At 38.3% G+C, this 20,770-nt stretch overlaps 1 protein-coding gene across 2 annotated transcripts in view; it reads left to right on the top strand.

Moving 5' to 3' along the window:
- SYBU (syntabulin) overlaps window positions 1-20,770 on the top strand; it is a 46,209-nt gene that overhangs the window by 8,572 nt on the left and 16,867 nt on the right. Inside the window, exons 1-2 of one of the 2 annotated variants that reach the window (XM_026689729.2) lie at window positions 13,039-13,481; window positions 19,876-20,076. In XM_026689729.2, the coding sequence (XP_026545514.2) occupies window positions 13,460-13,481; window positions 19,876-20,076 (223 nt within the window). In that variant the 5' untranslated portion in view covers window positions 13,039-13,459. Of the gene's footprint in view, window positions 1-13,038; window positions 13,482-19,875; window positions 20,077-20,770 lie in introns of those variants that run through there. The other variant, XM_026689722.2, reaches the window with a different exon arrangement.

The following is a 20,770-nucleotide window of genomic DNA, read 5'->3' as shown; positions in this document are numbered from 1 at the left end:
TATTCCCTTCCTGTCTGGAGTTCGGTGAAGCATCTGAGACTTTCGATGTTGCTAACAACTGTTCAAAGTTATGGTTGAACTCCAACCATCTACTCACAACCTGGTTTTGAGGTTCCAATGTTCTCCCCACTCCCACCCCACAGTCACATGACTGTATTTTCAACACTCAGCAACCAGCCTGCAGTTACAGCTGTTTGCAGTGCCTTATGGTTACATAATCATAATTTATAATGGTTTTGTCAAAAAAAACAGCATTTACTTCCAGTTTCCAACATAAAACTCCTCATAGTGATAAATGGGTTTGCTTAACAACCATCATGTTCACTTTATGACTACCACATTCACTTAATGACCACTGCAATAAAAGTTATAAAATCAGGTCTGATCACATGGTGACCTGCTTTACAACTGTCATAATTTATGATGGTTTGCAAGGCTCCAATATGGTCATAAATTGGGGATGACCTGTATGGAATTCATTATCAAAAGATAAACTGATGATCATTATTAAAAACTGGTCTTTATAACAGTGAGAGAAAATAATCTTTTTTCCACATTATACAATTTGCTAGCCATTCTCGCACATGTTTAAGTATAAGCAAGTGCTATTAATGTTGCTGTGGTGGGTGTGGCCTGTATAAAACACTCATTTCATAGAAAGGAAAACTGGTCAAACTATTTGTCAAATCAAGTAATTTGTCTAGGAATCTGAATACATGCCAAAAGTTAAGAGCAGAGCCCAGAGATGCAGACCAACAACCATCCATTTGCCCAACTATTGCCCATCTGTGAAATGTATTTCATAGAAAGAAAGATGTGTAAAGAAGTTGCTCAAAATCTTGATTGCACAATAGAAATGAGAGTTGAGCCTCAAAACTGTAGACCAAGGATCTTCAAACTTGGCAAGTTTAACACTTGTGGACTTCAACTCCCAGAATTCCTGAGCTAACATGACTGGAGGAGGAATTCTGGGAGTTGAAGTCCACAAGTCTTAAAGCTGTCAAGTTTGAAGACCTCCTGCTGTAGACCATCTCTTTGAATGCACAGGTCTTTCTCTCATTTCTTCCCTAAACACACACTACCGACACATCTCTGATAAGTATTCAAACATGCATACATAGAACTTTCCCTTTTTACTAACCTAGGTTTCTCAGCTACTTTTTCCCATTCCACTGAATCAACTTCTTCCTTGTCTTCACATTTTTATAGGATCGTCTGCTTTCTTTGAGATTCCTCCTAACCAAATGGTGGCAATGGAGTCTATTTTTCTCTTTTCCCAGATGATAAGAAATGGTCCAAATGTTAGGTTGCACATATATATTTTTTCTTAGTGAAATGAGAAAGGTCCACAGCTTCATACTTACCACGTTGCTTTCTCCCCAAAATAGAAAACTATAAAGGATTTGGTGATCATGAATAGACCAGCCTTAACCAACCCATTCTAGATGTATGGAAGTGGGTATTAACTGAGAATCCTAGGAGTTGAAGGCCACAAGGCCGGTCATGAAGGATCAAGGTCACACATTAGTTTCAGTTCAGAAGATTTGTTGTTCAATCTTGTACCCAAGAATCTAGTCAACTAATGAGCAGTACTTAATTGGTGCCAGATAAAGGTCAATTATATTCAAGAGGTGTTGAATTTGGATTATTTGTGGTAACATAATGACTCTAGGTTGATGACTCACTTAACTCCTCCCTAGCTCTGCCTGCTTTTCTCCTACACATATCAACTACAGTAGAGTCTTTTTAAAACTCTGGAAGGCCTGGGAAGGGATGTCCACATAAGGGTAAATATGCAAAGGGGCAGGACTTTGATTATACAATTGCATCCACCATCTTGGTCTTTATGCCCCGACCCTCCACAGACATGCCTGCCTAGAGACAAAACATTTGCTTGTCTATACTCCTCCAGATTCTTTTTTCATTGCATTTTTGCCATTCAGTATCTTTTTCTACATGGTTTTTCACCCACTGATGCCAATGGCCTACTTAATGAAACTATTAATAATAATAATAATAATAATAATAATAATAATAATAATAATAGTGATATCCGGGGTATTGTGTTCCACAGACTGACAAAGTAATATCCCGGATATCACGATTGTGGATCATTGACATTGCCATACCTGGTGACAGCAGAATCACCGAGAAACAACTTGAAAAAGTCACCAGATATCAGGACTTGAGAATCGAACTGCAGAGACTCTGGCATAAACCAGTGCAGGTGTTTCCAGTGGTACTCAGTACACTGGGTGCTGTGCCTAAAGACCTAGGCAAGCCCTTAAAAACAATTGGTGCTGATAAGATCACCATTGCTCAGCTGCAGAAGGCCACCTTACTGGGATGTGCTCGCATAATCCGCCGATACATCACGCAGTCCGAAACACTTGGGAAGTGCTCGACTAGTGATTTGAGATATGAACCCAGCATGGTTATCTCATCTGCTGTGTATATTATCATTTTAGTGAATAATAATAATAATAATAATAATAATAATAATTATTATTAATAATAATAATAATAATAATAATAATAATAATAATAATAATAATAATAATAATAATAATAATAATAATAATAATAATAAAGAAATAATTATTCAAATGTTACTTTAACTGGTTAACCAGGATGATTAGGGGACTGGAGACTAAAACATATGAAGAACGGTTGTAGGAACTGGTATGGCTAATCTAGTGAAGAGAAGGACCGGGGAGACATGATAGGAGTGTTCTAATATTTGAGGGGCTGCCACAGAAAGGAAGGGGTCAAGCTATTTTCCAAGGCACCCGAAGGCCAGACAAGGAATAACAGATGGAAACTGAACAAGGAGAGATTCAACCTAGAAATAAGGAGAAATTTTCTGACAGTGAGAACAATCAACCAATGGAATAGAAGTTGCCTTCAGAAGTTGTGGGAGCTTCATCACTGGAGGCTTTCAAGATGAGACTGGACTGCCATTTGTCAGAAATGGTGTAGGGTCTCCTGCTTGGGTATGGGGGGCTGGACTAGATGATAACAGATAACAGATAATCAGAGTTGGAAGGGACCTTGTAGGTCATCTAGTCCAACCCCCTGCCCAAGCAGGAGACCCTACACCATTTCTGACAGATGGGAGTCCAATCTCTTTTTAAAAGTCTCAAATGATGGCGCTCTCACAACTAGATAACTTACAAGGTGCCTTCCAACTCTGTTAATCTGTTAAATTGAATGATCAATATCATCAAAAATTTACTTTTTATACAGTCACTTGGGGCAATTGTTCCATTCTTTGCCAATTAAACTTATGGAGAATCAGTTGGTTTGGTGCGTAATAACAATCATTTAGTTTGCCAAAACATGTTTCCCAAGAGGCACATTTTGTTATTACTTTCTTCTTCCAATTGCTGTTATGCTTCAGTACCTGCAGTAGAGCTAAAATCAGTGTTGATGAGATGTTCCGTTGGCTAAAATCATATATTGCTGTTTGAGTTGGTAGACAATTATTTTAAAATCTGCCTGAAAAGATGGCATACCTCTTTCATAAATATTGCTGGGTTTTACACACTGTCGACAGCTGTTTGATGTTCTTTGGTCACACTGTATAAAATATGTCAGTTATCCAGCCTTCATCAGTTTAATAGATTCCAGATTGCCCTTCCTGGCTGAGGGATAAAGGTTGCTGCCCAAGCGATCAGAAGGGCATCAGGATGGAAGGTATTACAAATTTCTGGTTTTATAATCTGTTAATGCTGCTTAACCTATTTAACTCATTAATATTGATGGTCTACCAGAAACAAACTCTAACCCATGTATGAGTCAATGATCAAATCTGTCAGCATAGATGATTCTGGTAGCTGTCATGTGCAAATGAGAGAATATCCTTCTCTTCTTTGTAGATGGTTGGAAAAGTTCTATGAATTCAGTTTCTGAAAGGTGCTTTAGAACATGATCATACCTGTCAGTAGCATATTTAAAAATGTATAACTGTGGAAGGTATGCTTGTGTTCTTGCAAAAAGGTCAACTGCGTTGCAAATAGATGCTTGTTTGAATTCCCAGGTCTTCAAAGCTCATTTTGGAGATTAGAATCAAATTTCTACATAGCCTTAAGGTTTAGGCAAGGATGGGGAATGAATGGCTCCCTGGCTAGTATTTAATGTCCAACTTCCAGCAAACCTAACCAACATGTTAGAATCAGGAAGGATGAGTTTATATTTCAGTGACATCAAGAGCACTACAGGTTGCCCAGTGCTGGATTAGTGGATTAGAACTGGAGAATGCCTAGTTCAATCCAACTTCACCATGAAGTTTACCGGGAGAATCTCCACCTCACCTGCCTTACATGGTTGCTATGAGGATTAGTTTGGAGATAAGAGCATTATGTGGTATCTTGAGATACTTGAGGATAAACAGAAAGATATAACACATACATGGGACAAGGCATTTTTCTATAATAACAATTTAGCAAGGAATACTGGCTCCATACAAGTAAGATTTGGAAAGGCTTGCCAAAGGAGAAGATATGACAAAGTAGAAGTCACTCTTTAATTATGTATGTTGCAAGTATACATAGTTTTCTATCCCTTTAATTACAATGGCTTCTGCCAAAGAATGTAAGAGTGAATAAAGGTGATGGAAATTCCAAGTCACTACAGGAATTGTTCGTAAAAAGCAATGGCTATTAAATAGTTCCTGGTAGTGGAAATGTGTGCTAGTTGGACCTAGCCAAACATTGCATCTAGTACAAAGTTGCTTGAAGAAAATGCTTACCTTCTCAAAGAGTTCATTCCAGGCCTGGTGACTGTTTAGCTTTCTGAATTTATGCAAACCAGTTCAGATCAAATGAGTCTAAATCAATTCAAACCGAACTGGATGCTTTCCACACTAATATTTTAAAGATCATAATTAATATGAATCAAAGCTGGTCCAATCAGAGATTTGTTCTGAACTGATTTAGACATCTAAATTTTCCAAATCAATACGAACATTCTAACTTAATCAAATGTCATTAATTTGATTCCATTATAGCCACCTATTTTTCAATACTCCAGTATAGAAAATATATTGCAAGTAATGCTTTTTTTTAGTATTCTATGAAATTCAAACTAGGATAACACTATTTCCAGAACACATACCATTTGACTTTGAATCAATATAGATCATGTATTGTTATAAAATTATAACAGAAAAGCCAGTGGTGGGATTCAAATTTTTTTACTACCGGTTCTGTGGGTGTGGCTTGTTGGGTGTGGCAGGGGAAGGATACTGTAAAATCTTCAGTCAGAGGTTGTATTTGCCGGTTCTCCAAACTACTCAAAATTTCTGCTACCAGTTCTCCAGAACTGGTCAGAACCTGCTGAATACCACCACTGAGAAAAGCATACTTGATGAATATGAACAAAGTTCATGCATAAGCATAACATGATAAAACTTGCAAAATGTTTACTATAGCTTCAATCCAGAGGTACACAGAAACTAAAATTAAGATTACTTAAAACATACCAAATTATACAGACAGATGTGTTATAAAAATATGGGGAAATCATGTCATTCTCTCCCAGTGTTGATAATTATTTCAGATAGTAATGTGTCTGTGACAGAATGCAAGTTGTTTCTTTATACTTTGAAATTTGTTAGTTAATTAACACATTATGATGCTTTTAGCCAGTGAATGGAATATTTATCCTAGATTAACTCATCACAGTTCTAGAATAAAAGAAATATTTTCAGTTGCTAAGCAATGTTATATAACCTGCCTTTGTATCTTCCAGAATATAGGGTTGCGTTGCCCTAGGTATTTGTGTAATACATGGAAGTAGTTCTAAATTTTAATAGGAGAAGAACAGGCTGAGCTGGAGGGCAGAGTTAAATGTGTCATCAGTTCAGAACATTTTACACTCCCACAAGAGACCTAAGTCTAGCTTCCTCCCTCATGAATTCTATTTACCCTTATCTAGTGCCAATTTAGCTTTGACTGTTACTTACCAGATTCTTATGTATTTGTTATTAGTCGCGAAGTCATGTCCAACCCATAGTGACCCCATGGACAACATTTCTCTAGGCCTTCCTGTCCTCTACCGTCCCCCAGAGTCCATTTAAGCTCACACTGACTGCTTCAGTGACTCCATCCAGCCATCTCATTCTTTGCCATCCTGTCTTCTTTTGCCCTTAATAATTCCTAGCATTAGGCTCTTCTCTAGTGAGTCCTTCCTTCTATTTAGGTGGCCAAAGTATTTGAGTTTCATATTCAGGATCTGGCCTTCTAAAGAGCAGTCAGCATTGATCTCCTTTAGGACTGACCAGTTTGATCACCTTGGAGTCCAAGGGACTTGCAGGAGTCTTCTTCAGTACCATAGTTCAAAGGCCTCCAATCATTGGTGGTCATTCTTATGTATAGATAGCAATAATAACCTTTTCTGTGCTTTAAACTAAGTGAATCCTCCTGGTTATTTTTGCCTAACAATTTTAGCATCACAAGTTGTTGTCTGATCTGTATCTTGTGCTAATTCAGCCCTAGTCCTGAGGATACGGCTTCAGGCAATGCTTTGTAAAGGAAGTTACACTGCTGAATTCTGTAATTGAATGTTTGCTTGACACACATTTTATATCTGTTCTTTGGCAGGTAGGTGACCTCGTAAGTAACTGTGGCCTACATACGAAAAAAACAAAAATAAGATTGGCTTGCAAAATGTTGTTCATGAAGATGTTTATAGGTAGAATTTAGCATTTTGAATAAAGTCCTCCACCTGTCCCCAACCTGTTAACCAGGGGTGGGATACGACAGGGTTAACTACCGGTTTGGGATTTACGAGCTTCCCTGCACGCTGTGAGTCGCACACCTGTAAATCTGTAAGCACACCTGTAAATTGCCAAGGTTGGAGACCCCTGACCTGGATGAAGTTTCTGAATAGGCTCTGATTTAAAGGATGCTTCTGTACATCCAGAATTGGTGTGTGCTGCAGAAGAGTTGATGTTCTGGTTTAATCTGTTTTTAGATGGTTTCTGTTCTGCTATAATGCTCTGATCACACAATGTGTCCACAGTTGAAACTTGATGCCAACTTTCTTGGCATCATCGCTGAGGCTCAGCTGTGCCGCAAAAGAGGTGTTGGTGGAAGGAACTATGCTACAATATACTTGTTTGGGTGGGAAGTGGGGGAGAAAATGCCCATTTTGCCAATTCTCATTGCATGTGAATCCCATTAACTAGATTTGAACAGACCCTTTCCAGCTGGGTATGAACTACATTGAACAGACCCTTTCCAGCTGGGTATGAACATTCTGTAAAACTGAATAAATAGGAATTTGATACTCTTCTCTACTACCTCTGCCGCCCCTTTTCCACTCTTAGGTTTGGATTTCAGCTGCAGGATTCATATGTCAAGCTGAGAAAAAACATTCACCAGAAACATTTAGCTGGCTCATTCACTTCAGATTATTCTCAGTATTAGTTCTGTTTTAATCATAAGTTGCACAGCCACTTTGGAATCATTTTTCATGTAGATTGAGGCATATTGGCTACCTAAGCTTTAAGATAGCTGTTCCAAATAGATGAAATAAAAAGGAAATTCTAAATTTCTACTCATTTTGGAAAAATTAAGCTATTTACCTTAAGGGATCCAGAATGAGAAAACAAGACACTAAAAGAAATGTATTTAAATATTCCAGCACTATAATATCCCTAAGCCTATTATTAGTCTATCAGAGATATACAATATATTCTTTGTTGTGCTGTGTTCACTGTCTTGCAGATTAGTAATTTAATTTTAGTGAAGTAGTTGCACCTCAAACATAGCATGCAATCTGATGCCTAGTGAGTATATGAGCTTTACTTAATTAAATATTATACAGTACATATTGCAAAAAAAAATGGGTTTATAGCAATATATGCACACATGCATTTGCTAGAGCTGGACAGAGAGAGTCCTTGTTTAGCAACAGCCTCATATCTCAATCATTCATAGTTACAATGGTGATGAAAAAATAACTTTGCCACCAGTCCTCTCATTTAAACCTTCCACAGGTCTGTAAAGCAAAGGGAAGCAGAAGTAAGATCACAAGCACAGTTACAATTTCACTTAGCAACAACTTTGCTTAACTATTCGGTTGCCTGTTCTAATTCTAGTTGCTAAACCTATTTATCCAGGGAGATTTATGCATTTATAGCAATAGCACTTAGACTTATATACCACTTCACAGTGCTTAACAGCCCTCTCTAAGCGGTTTACAGAGGCAGCATATTGCCCCCAACAATTTGGGTCCTCATTTTACCAACCTCAGGAGGATGGAAGGCTGAGTCAACCTTGGGCCTGGTGAGATTCGAACTGCCAAATTGCAGGCAACTGGCAGCCAGAAGAAGTAGCCTGCAGTACTGCATTCTAACCACTGCACCACTGTAGTCATTTATAGTTATTTTTAAATCAAATTATATTCAATAAATAGAAGAAAGTACGTGCAAAGCAACTGTGTGTTCTGGAGCAAGAGAATGAAGGTGATCAAGGTACAATTTTGTCAGAACGTATACTGTGTGTTGAAATAAATCTGTGGAGGGATTGACTTATCCCCAAGCAATTAAAAAAAATCTTAAAATCAGTCCTGGTTGACGTTTTCTGGGGCAGATAGATCACAAATGGTTCCAGAAGACAACATGCAGCTGTATTGTGGGATATAGCAAACATGCTCCGTCCTGCCTTAGCCATGAAATCCAGCTGGGTGACTTTGAACCAGTCACTCTCTGTCAATCCAACCGTAAAAAAAGGAGTAGTAGAAACTGGGGCGGAGTTAAAAGAGGGATCAGCCTAGAATCCCTACATAGTCTCAAGCATGAGACAACTTGAATCCAACTCCCCTTGAATTCCATTGGCCCTTATCTAACTCCAAGCAGGTGGTAACTGTTAATTGAGAAGATTCCTCTGAATAGACAGTTTTGGAATAAATCAATTTAATTGGACCTTCACATGTGGATCTTTTGTACCAGACACCAACCCACCTCATAGCATTGTTGCTGTGAGGAAAATAGGAAGAGGAAGGTATACAGGTAGTCTTCGACAAGCACAATTGAGCTCCGAATTTATGTTGCTAAGTGAGAAATGTGAGAAATGTGTTAAGTGAGTTTTGCCCCAGTTTACGATCTTTCTTGCCACATTTGTCACGTGAATAACTGCAGTTGTTAAATTAGTTACATGGTTGTTAAGTGAATCTGGCTTCTCCATTGACTTTGCTTGACAGAAGGTCACAAAAGAGGATCATGTGATCCCGGGACACTGCAACTATCATAAATACCGTGTCAACTAAAAAAATACTTCTTTGGTCTTTTTAGTTGCCAGCAGAAAGGGAGTGGGGGACGGGGGTGAAACAATGCATTCCTTAAATGCTTCAGATAATCAGATAATGTCTTTGTCTTTCACTGATCCATTAAAAGATGGCACCTTTTACAATAGAAATATGTTAGTATTGGATCAGAGGTGGTACTCAGCAGGTTCTGACCAGTTCTGTAGAACCAGTAGCGGAAATTTTGAGTAGTTTGGACAACTGGCAAATACCACCTCCGACTGGCCCTGCCCCCATCTATTCTCTGCCTCCCGAGTCCCAGCTGTTGCCCTGCCCAGGAGAATGGAGCTGGAAAGCAGGTTAGTAGGGGGGAGGGAATGGCCATTTTGCAATAACCTTCCCCTGGAGTGGGGAGGGAATGGGGATTTTGCAGTATCCTTCCCCTGCTACATGGAGAGGGGGAGGGGAGGGAGGGATGGAGGGAGAGAGAGAGAGAGAGAGAGAGATAGTGTGTGTCTTTTTTATATTTTATATCACTTTAATTGATATTGGGCATGTTTATACCACCACGGAAGAACTCTGGGCATGGGCGCTCTGCAAATTAAATCAGTCAATTAATAACTTGTGAAGCTGCTATGCTGCTATTCTGAAGAAAGCCATTTCAGGAATCCTTCTCATCATGTCATCTAAGTACTGACTTTTTAAAAAGCAAGGCTTTTGAGGGGTGAATTTATTTGCTGTATATCTCATTGTTTTAAACCTGCAGCACACAGATATGTTTCCAGTAAAAATTCATTGATAAAAATGTGCCATTGAGCTAAGATTTTGTGAATGCTTTAAAAGCTAAGCCTTGTTAATTTAGCAGGTTTCCCAGTTAATATTCTAGAGGGAGACCATACATAAATTCAGCCTTTAAGCCGCTGTGTGTCACCTGCATGACTGATGTTTTTTGGGGGAGGGTAGCATGACTTCTTCTGATAAGTGATTATCCCCCATGCTGGTTTCGTGTGTGCCTATTTGGGAAGCCAAGCCAGTGACCTTGACTTCTGTCTTCATCTGTTTGGCTCATCAATCATCCTATCAGTTATGCATCCTTTCTCCCCCCCACCCCACCTGTTTTCTTTTCTACACATAGGAATCAAGTCAGAGTTTTGAAAACAGGATCCAGCCGAAATGCTAGAGCAGCGTAAAGCTAATTCCTTTAAGCCAAACCACTGTTGTGTAATGAGAATTTTTTTTATTAAGGCACATTCAGTTTACTTAGGAACAAACCTAAGGGACTTGTGACTTATTTCATTCCATTTTTAAAAACTTCTTCAAGGGAGTTGTTTTATCTTGTCACCAAGAAATAGGAAAGAGCAATAATAATTTATCTTTACAATTGAATGGTGGACAGCACTTCACTAGATGTAGCCACCCAACATAAAACAAAGTTAGGGAAGGGAGACTAACTATGCCTGCTAATATTTTTTATCAAGCACAGTGAAAACCTCTGGCAAATATTTATTGATCCATAAAAAACGTAGACCACTTTCTGTCAAAAAGCAATCTCTTACAGCTCAACCCACTTCACCTGTTGTGGGGAAAATAGGAGAAAGATTCACCGCTTTGAGTTACTTATACAAAAAAACAAAGATGGATTTAAAAAATTCTAATCTAAAATCTGAAACCGTCATTCCTATGAGTTTCTTTTCTTCTTGGCAAATTCTGATCTTTATTTAAAATAGGCATGGCCGACCTGCCATGATAGAATTTATCAAAAAGCAGGATAAAAAAAATGGGATAAATGGTATATTAAAACTCATAATAATAATTGTTGTAATGCTGATAGAGACAAAAGTTTTCGTGAAGCTGTGGCCTCAAATCTTGGGGGGCTGAGTCATCAGGAAAAAAAAGAGAGAGAGAGAGAGAAGTCCATGCTAGGTTGCTCATCAGAGGAAGTCCATCCCAAAGCTGAGGTGCCACAACATAGAAATCACTTTTTGGTATCCTCCTTTGGAGGAAAAAAACTATTTTGTACTGTATTTTTTCAATTTCCTTTAACAATCACATGAGGAGCATGATGAAACCAAATATTTCATCCTGTTGAATCAGATCCATGAATATCAACTGGCAGTCAGAAGACATGATGAAAATTCTTTAATTTCACAACATATAGGCAAATTTAGCCATAGTTTCAATTGGGAAAGTGTGACCATCCTAGACCAGGCCAAGTCCTAAAATGTCAGGGTATTTCTACAAGCCTACAGTCTGACAAACCAGCAATCAGTAGACACATAGACATTAACAACATCTATAGACTATTCAAAAGAGACAATCAACCAGCCCTAAAGAGAAAAAGACTCTAGCACCTCTCCACCAGTAATCAGCATGGATTAATTCCAACTTCAGACCAACAATGAAATTAACAATACCTCAAATCAAAAAACTGCCAAATGGCCCAACCAAAGAATCAGACCGCCTCTAACCACACAGACAGGCAAGTTACCAGAATATAAACTGACAGCAAACAGCACTCCTTACTACCGTAGTACTGGTGATGTTACGTAGTTAGGGTAATGAAATGTCTTCAAGGAAACAAGCAAGCTCAGAGAGCACCAAGGACCCCCTCATGTCAACCCAGAGCTACAAATATTCTCCTTTATTAGGTTGCTTGCAATTATGAGATACACACAGCTTCTGCCCCTGTGTATGTAAGGCTGGTTTATTTTATTTTTTTAATTTCAACAGACTGATTTTCCTTTAACTCACCCTATCTCAATCTGGGATTTTGTGACCTCTTTTACCACTGTTGTTAAGTAAATCACTGCAATTGTACCACGGTTGTTGAGTGAATCCAATTTCCCGCATTGACTTTGTTTATCAGAAGCTGGCTGGGAAGATTGCAGATGGCAATCACATGACCCCTCCCCCCCCCCATTCTGCAGCTGTTTAAATACATCCCGGTTGCCAAGCAACCAAATTTTGATTCTGTGACCATGTGGATGCCGGTGAAAGCATTGTAAGTGCGAGGACCTGTCATAAGTCATTTTTTTCAGTGCTGTTGTAACTTTGAATGGTTGCTAAAAATGATTATTTAGCCACAGTGGCGCAGTGGTTAGAATGCAGTACTGCAGGCTACTTCTGCTGACTTGCAATTTGGCAGTTCGAATCTCACCAGCCTCAAGGTTGGCTCAGCCTCCCATCCTTCCAAAGTCGATAAAATGAGGACCTAAATTGTTGGGGGCAATATGCTGACTCTGTAAACCGCTTAGAGAGGGCTGTAAAGCACTGTGAAGCAGTATGTAAGTCTAAGTGCTATTGCTATTATAAGTCAAGAAATACCTGTATGCATTTTACCACATCTTAGTTTGATGATTAAGGATGTAGGAACTGATTTTCTGTAAACCTATCAGTAGACAAGACCTGGACTGTCTCTGTTATTATCTTGAAATCATGACATCAGAGGAATGGGAGTGGAGAAAATAATAGCATGTCTTTAATTCCATGAGAATTGAGGATGTGGAAGGGCTTGTTTTGCTAAGAGGTTAATTTAAATGCTTTCTGTCATAGCCACCAGCCATGTTAGAGCAGATACTAGTTAGGAACTGTTTGTAACTGATGGCCTGGTTGGAGGTGGGGGGAAAAAGGAGGAGGGAAAACATTCTGTGCTGTCCAAAATTATGTGCTGCCAAGTTGCACGAGCTGCAAGTTGGCAGATTTCTTTCTTCCTTTCTTGTAAAAAAAAAAAAAAAGTATGCTGTGAACTAGCAAATAAAACCGGGAAGCAGGAAGTGATCCTATTAAGTTCACGGCATGCTATCATCCCTCAGTCTTCTTCCCTTTCCCCGACTGATTTTCTGCAAAACTTTGGTGGTATGTTTAGCCGGGCGTTACTCTGAAGGACAAAGTTATCTCTGGTTACATTTTCTTTCGTTCCCACTTGTGACTGAGGCTCTGACTTCACAATTTCGTCATTGTCATTTCGAAGCTTCTAGAGATAAGCCATTCTCCATTTTGAGATAGTGCATGTTAGCAAGTTGGGGCCAAGTGGTAAGATCTGGCCGTTAACTTAAGAGGTGTGGGAGAGAAAGTTTTCAAGAATCACTTGAGAGTCAACCTGTGGGGGCAGCCAATTGCTCATCATGATTTATTGGGCAGTCACTTAGGAAGCTGAAAGTGTGAAGGCGCTGTGGCAAGAGGGATGTAAGCTGGTCACAGGAGCTTTTGAATGGAGATCTTGGCAAATAATGGTAAGCTTGCATTGGGGTAAAGAACATTTTCATTGATGTAAAATGTCTTTGTGAATCTAAAGAAAGAGATTCTGTTCAGTAAGTAAGTTGCGATGGCTGATTTTAGATTTTATTTTGATCATAAACTCAGTAGCTTTAAGGAAAGCACATTTTTTGCTGATGTTGTTATTCCCTTTTTTTGTGCTCTGCAGTTTCCATTAATGATTGTCTCTATTACAGGCCTGTTGGAAGGCATACTGAAAATTATATTTCCAACTGCATGACTATTCAAAAGGGGTTGCTTAATTGCTAAGTAAAATCATGTATAATTATTAATCTGTTGGTATTGCGTTTTACTGCATGTTTTTTAGCAAACTTTGTTTGAATGCCCAGCAGTCTCTATATCTACCTATCCGTCCATCTACATATAAATGAATTTCAGTTCAGTCAATTTTCTTTCTTTTTGGTTTAACAGTCAGCATAAATGTAGACTTCATTTAACAGAGAATTAAATTGAAGCTGAAGTTATTTCAGAACTTGGACTTCATATATGTCCAGTCCTTTACCAATACAAGAAATCTGCTACTGCTTCAGTCTGCCAGGTGTTCATTTACCCCGCACTTAAAAAACCCACAACTATTGAAGGGTCTGCTGTTTGAGCAGCCTGTGGTTAAACAAAGCCACATTGTATTGATTTAGCTTCTAAACAGTTGTGTGACAAAGATAGTCTTTCTACTTCTTGGAGCAAAAACAAATTTGCTCTTACAATTCAACAGACTTTTTAGAGAGGAATTTTTTGTGTTATGGATTGGGTGACTTCATTCTAACCTCGGACCCCAACCCACCCAAAAATATTGTTATTACAGGTAGTCCTCATCTTACAACCACAGGGAAATTCTGGTGGCAGAATTTTCATTGCCAAGTAAGGCAGTTGTTAAGTGAGCTGCATCCAGTGTTCAACTCTTTTTGCCATGGTTGTTAAGCAATCACTGCAGTTGTTAAGTGAATCATGTGGTTGCTAAGTTGACTTGGCTTGTCGGGAAGGTTGCAAATGGTGATCATATGACCCTGGTACACTACAACCATCATGAATAGATGCTGGTTGCCAAGTACCCAAATTTTGATCATGGGATATGGGGAATCCTGCGATGATTGTAAGTGTGAGGACCAGTTGTAAGTCATTTTTTTCATTACTGTCCTAACTTTGAATGGTCACTGAACAAAGGGTTGTAAGTTAAGGACTACCAATACATAGCCCTGAACCCAATGCTATATAAAACAATTGATCAGGATTCACATTTCTGCTGAAGTGTTTTTATAGAGACTGGTAGTATTTTAAATTCTTAAATAGTGTTGAAAGTTAGCACCTGCACTCACCCCTCTCCTAGAATAATGAAATATTTTAGGAAATATTAAAAAGGCAGAATATTATATTTCCCTAAAGGGAGAAATGGAGAAACATGCTCTTGGAAAGCAGCCCCCATCTTCCTTAATAGCCCACAGCAGATATCAGCACTTAAGAGTTAAAGAGACAGATAGCTTTATTCATAAGCAAATACCCTCACCCAAGATCAAACAAAGGCAGAATTAGCCCTCAGCCACAATAAGAATTGCCCAATGACCCTTCATTGCATCAGCAGTCCAAACTTCAAGCAAGCTTAGCTCAGACAACCTACAAAGCCAGCTATGACCCCTATATAACCCCTACAACAACCAGTAGAATATATGTACTTGCACAGGAACAGGAAGTTCAAGTGCAAAGCCCAAGAGAAGGTATAAATACTCCCCACTCTCGACTCCATGTGGTCAGCTGTCCAAAACTACGCATGTAGTTCTGCTTCATCAATACATGGACCCTCTTTCCAATCGGCCTCCAGCCTCCATTTTGTCTCCAGTGCTTTTCTCCCAGCTTGGACCTGGACCTGGATGTTTCTTTCAACAATAGCTTATCACAATTTTGCATCATAAAATTTGGTTGTGCAAAATAAGAACAAAGCTTAAAAGCTCCCTAGCTTTCAACAAACTAGCATCACTGTGTTTCAGGACTACGGGTTCCATCTATATGCACATATGTTTTAATATATTTGAGCACTTAAACTTTTTAAAAGTAATAAAAATACAGATATCCTGTATACCTGACAGTCAATGTGGTGCAATAAATAGAAATGTCAGATCAGTAGTATGTAAACTGAGTTCAAAACTCTACTCAACTATCAAGCTCATTTAATAATTTTAATCCAGTTAATATGATTTGGGCTAACCTCCTTGAGAAACTGCTGGAAGTTAGAGGAGGGTAAGGAAAAATCATGGATCAAAAATATATTTGGAAGATAGAGAAGTAAGAAGATTTATATAAAACAAGCCTATGTTGATTTCTGTGTATGGATGTAGAATTGGAAATTATAATAATTGAAATGAAGAAGGTCTTAGTTTTAAGGGAAGACTAAATAAGGAAACCCATGTGTCACCTCAGGCTGTTTGGTAGTGTCAGTACCAGTGAATAAAAATAATCCACAATATCACTGATATTGCCAACAAAACAACAGAATAATCAGTATTTCCTAACACAGTGTAATAATATAAACGTTTCTTAACATTAGCACAAGAATAATCTAAGCGTATAGAAAATAAGGAGAAGGTTCTTCTGGTTTTATAAACAGAAAAAAAATAATGAAGGGTCTTCCTAAGTTTTAAAAGATGTGACTCCAGATGTTTCAAGGGGGAATCAAATTCAGAGTAAGCGAACTATCTAGGTAATAACTCTGTATATTTTAAAAGCTGCTATTCTCTCTAAGATGTCTATCTTAAAATAGTTCTGGAGCTGGCAGTCCTTCAATCAGCTGGCAGTATCTCCAATCAGAATCCTCTTATAGTTGTTCAGTTAGATAAACTATGATGGTTTTGTTGAAACTTCTTTTTTCTTCTCCTAGAATCTGAATATATATATCTGAATATATATATCTGAATATGAATATGAATATGAATATATATATATGTATATGTATATGTATGTGTATATGTATGTGTATGTATGTTTTTCTGAGGTTCTCGCGGGTATTTGTATGTGGATCTTTGGTTATTCGGGTTTTCTCCGCTGTAAGATTGGAAGTATCTAGAAGCAACGTTTTGATGAAGTCTCATTCATCATCTTCAGGCTTGTGTCTTCAGCTCTGTGCTTCTCAGAGTGATTGTCCACTTCTCAGTCACTCTGAGAAGCACAGAGCTGAAGACACACACACACACACACACATATATATATATGATATATATATATATATATATATATATATATATATATATATATATATATATTCAGATATATATACATATACATATAAAATACATATACACACACACACATATATATATATATATATATATATATATATATATATATATATGAACCTCAGAAAACAAATATATATATATATATATATATATATATATATATATATATATATATATATATATATATATATATATATATATATATATATATATATATTTCTTAAGTTTTCACGGGTACTTACATGTATGGCATTCGGCTTTGTTCGGGTATTTTCCGTTTTGTGGCTTTTTTGTCTTGATTGGCTGGCAACATTGTGTTCCTGTATTGGAGGCTTTTAGTGCGGCTTGTAGCTCGAGTAAATGGCAGCTATCTAAAAGCCTCAATACAGAACAATCTCATCTGCATCACTACCGCTTCAAATCCGCTATACATGAAGCCTGACGCCCACTATGAAAATGTGGCAGATGAGATTCTGCTGAAGCCAAACAACAGGATCACAGCTCACCAGCTCAAATCCTGCAGCAACTAAGACTAACCTGAGCACAACCAAGCCCCACCTGAACAGAACACACCCCAGCCAATCAGAACACAGCCATACCCAATATCATATATATATATAAGGATATATATATATATATAAGCACAAAGCCGAAGACACAAGCCTGATGATGATGAATGAGACTTCATGTAGATACTTCCAATTTTCTGTATGTATGATCACATGTATATGTATATGTATATGTGTGTGTGTGTGTGTATGTATGTATGTATATGTATATATGTATACATGTATACATGTATATATGGCATTGTTTCTGCCCACTTCTGAACAATTTCAGAATTGTTCTTGATGATCTCCAGTTTTCTTTCATTTCAGTAATATAATTAAGAGAAATTGGTCATCTATTGATATTATTTCAATCTTTTGAAACCATCCAGAGATTCACAGGAAAATTCAGACTTACTTTCTGTACAGAAAGACAAATCAGTTCTCTTCTACCGAAAAGATGACCTACCTACCCTTTCCTGCAATTGGCATTTTTATGTACAGCAGTGTAACCTCTGTCTAAGTCACAGAATGACTTTGACTTGAGTGATCGACAGTGCCGGGAGTTGTGCAGCTGCTGTTTTGGTAATGGTGAAAATTTTGATCCTACAGGAGACATAGTGATCAAATGCTCATCTGATACAGGCAGGAAAAAAATGTCCTCTGGCAAAGTGGAAGAGGTAACAAGACTATTCTGATGTATGTTTTCTCTCTGAATATTTGGAGGGGAGAGAGAAAGAGGGTTATACACCAGCCTGGCATTCATTATATAGTTTGATTAAAAAAAATAACAATACGGTGATTGGTAAAGAGGGATTGTGTCCAACAGATCTTTGGATTATCCGTAGCTTGAATTCAAAAGCCTCCTGAGTTATTGGTATGCATAAAGGTCACGATAACATGAGCCAAGTGAAGAATGATTTTCCGTGCCAAGATTGCTTTGTTCCTATGATAAGCAGCTTGAGGTCCATGAAAGCTGCAAAGCTGAATCAGTTTTAGTTATAATAGAAATCAGGGCTGGATTCAGGATTAAGAAGACCTGTTAAAAGTTGCTTGGAACCCCCTTTTATTCTGATGAAACCTTTCCGATATTGCTGCTGTCAGGTTCCCCTGTCACCATTATCTACATTTTCCACAATGGCCTAGATATGAGCTATTAAAATGGGAAGAAGGAAGGAAGGAAGGAAGGAAGGAAGGATATTAAAAAGACAGAATATTATATTCCCCGGATGAAAAATTGAGAAACATGCTCTTGGAAAGCAGCCCCCATCTTTCTTAATAGCCCTCATCAAATGTCAGTACTTAAGAGATAAAGAGATAGATAGGTCTATTCATAAACACCCAAGATCCCTCAAAGGTTGCCCTCAGCCACAAAATGAATTGCCCAATACCCTTTCATTGCATTACCCTCAGAAACATCAACCAAACTTAGCTCAGACAAACGCTTAGGATTTGTACATGGTCCCATGGGAGTCTGACAACAGCCAATAGAATACATGTTCTTGCACAGGAACAGGAAGTTTAAGTGCAAAGCCCAAGAGAAGGTATACATATCCCCCTGACTCTCAACTCCATTTTGTCAGCTGCACCAGAACCATGTGCTTGGTGGTTCTGTTCATCATTAAACCTTCTTTCCAATTAGCCTCCATGTTTCCAGTGTATTTGTCCCAGCTTGAAACTGAACCAGATGGATATTTCTTTCAACAGAAAGGGAGGGAAGGAGGAAGGAGATGGGCTGTGTTTGGGCTTATGGAGGTGTTAGAGATAGACTTGACAAGGACACAAAGCAAAATAAGGAGCAGACTGACCCATTAAGATAACAATGCTCAGATCTGTCCATTCCTTCTGCTGCAAAATGAAAAGCTATCAGTTTCTTAAAACTGAAGTGAGAAAGTGATCAAAGAAAAAACAGAAAGTCCAGTTGCTTCTTGATAAAATACCTCTGGGACATTTTAGTGCTGTTGTAACTTTGAGCGGTCACAAAACAAGGTTGATGACTATCTGTAGTACTTTATTTGTAACACCTGCTCCATTCAGTTTGGCCACACTGTCAACAACCCTGTCAGTGGTCATTGGATCTCGCAAGGCTTTTCAAACTTTCAGCTTGTCTTTGTGGCATCCCCAGTGTGTTTTCTCACACCATTGGTTGTACACCGTGCATGAAGCCCAGGAAGGACTGGTTCTTTGAGAAGTCCTTGGATGGCATGAACCTAGGCACATATTTCCCTTTCCCATTTTCCATCCCATAATACCCTGTTTTGAGTGAGTGAGATGGGAAATGAATCCCCTTGCCTGACATTCAGTGCGGACAGGGAACTTCATTTTTGTCCCTCTGGGTTGGAGAGCATAGTTCAAACATGGGTGAACTAGAAGCTACTGCTGTGGGGATTAAAAAGATGCTTATCAGATGGTGACACAGCAATGTTCCACTGAAAAGAAAAAGGCATTCAACTCCAGCCAGGACTGCATGCTTCATTGCTTTACAGAATGCCTGCCTTTACAGAGTGAAGCTGGGAGAGAGGAGGAGAAGGAAGAGAGAGATATCCAGCAAGTAACTTTTGCCCCTCTCTTGTTTTCAGATGACACAGGTTGCCCCAGTAGCCAATCAGTATCTCCAGTTAAGACTCCACCAGATACAGGAAACAGTCCAATCGTTTTCTGTACAGGCAGCGATGGGGGAGACTATGCCAGAAAGAAATTTAATTCAGGAACAGTGGCAGATGGAACTCATCAGCCGGCTCGATATAAAAAGGAAGCAAAGACAAACCTCATAAAGCCAGGTAAGAACTACCTACTTTAAAAAAAAACAACATATTTTTTTCTCCTTGTAAGATAAATTTTATGGAACTATATCCATAAAATTCATTTACAGCCAATCAAAAAGAGTCTACATGTATACATATCTGTGATCTTCTGGGTTTTTATAATTTAGAAAGAGACAGGCTTTAATGGCTTACTTTGGTGTTCTTCGTATTGTGTTTAAAGTATTCTTTAAATAAAGATCTACTTGGAAATTACATACAGAATGAAGCATGCGTATTGTATTATGAATGGTGATGTTTTTTTAAAAGGAAAAACTGAGTAGCAAAAAGGAAATGCTTGAAATCTGTTCTTAATACGAGGTAATGTTTAAATGCTGTTGTGATGCCAAGAGATTTTCATTGCTGGAATGTTCATTGACAAAAGCCAACCTGGTCTTGGTAGGATTTAGTTTGAGATTGTTTCATCTCATCAAGATTCTAACAACTTTTGCACACCAGTTTAGGCTTTTTATGGCATTTTATGGGGGTGGTAATATATAATACTTCTTGGTATCACAACAGCAAGAGGAAGTGATGGTCAAGGGATTTTTGGTCAACTTTAGCTGTTATGCCACCCTACCTGAACCCAGATTACAGCCTTGGTGTGTGTAATTAGTAGTCTAAATTCGTATTTAGACTGATGTGCTCCATGTAACTACAAATGGTCCAGAAT

Source organism: Notechis scutatus, chromosome 3 (assembly GCF_049901735.1).
Source record: "Notechis scutatus isolate UNSWTSFEM ecotype Mainland chromosome 3, rNotScu1.2, whole genome shotgun sequence".
Lineage (NCBI taxonomy): Eukaryota > Metazoa > Chordata > Lepidosauria > Squamata > Elapidae > Notechis > Notechis scutatus.
The sequence above is the reverse complement of the archived record's forward strand: the minus strand, read 5'-3'. Positions and strand labels throughout refer to the sequence as shown.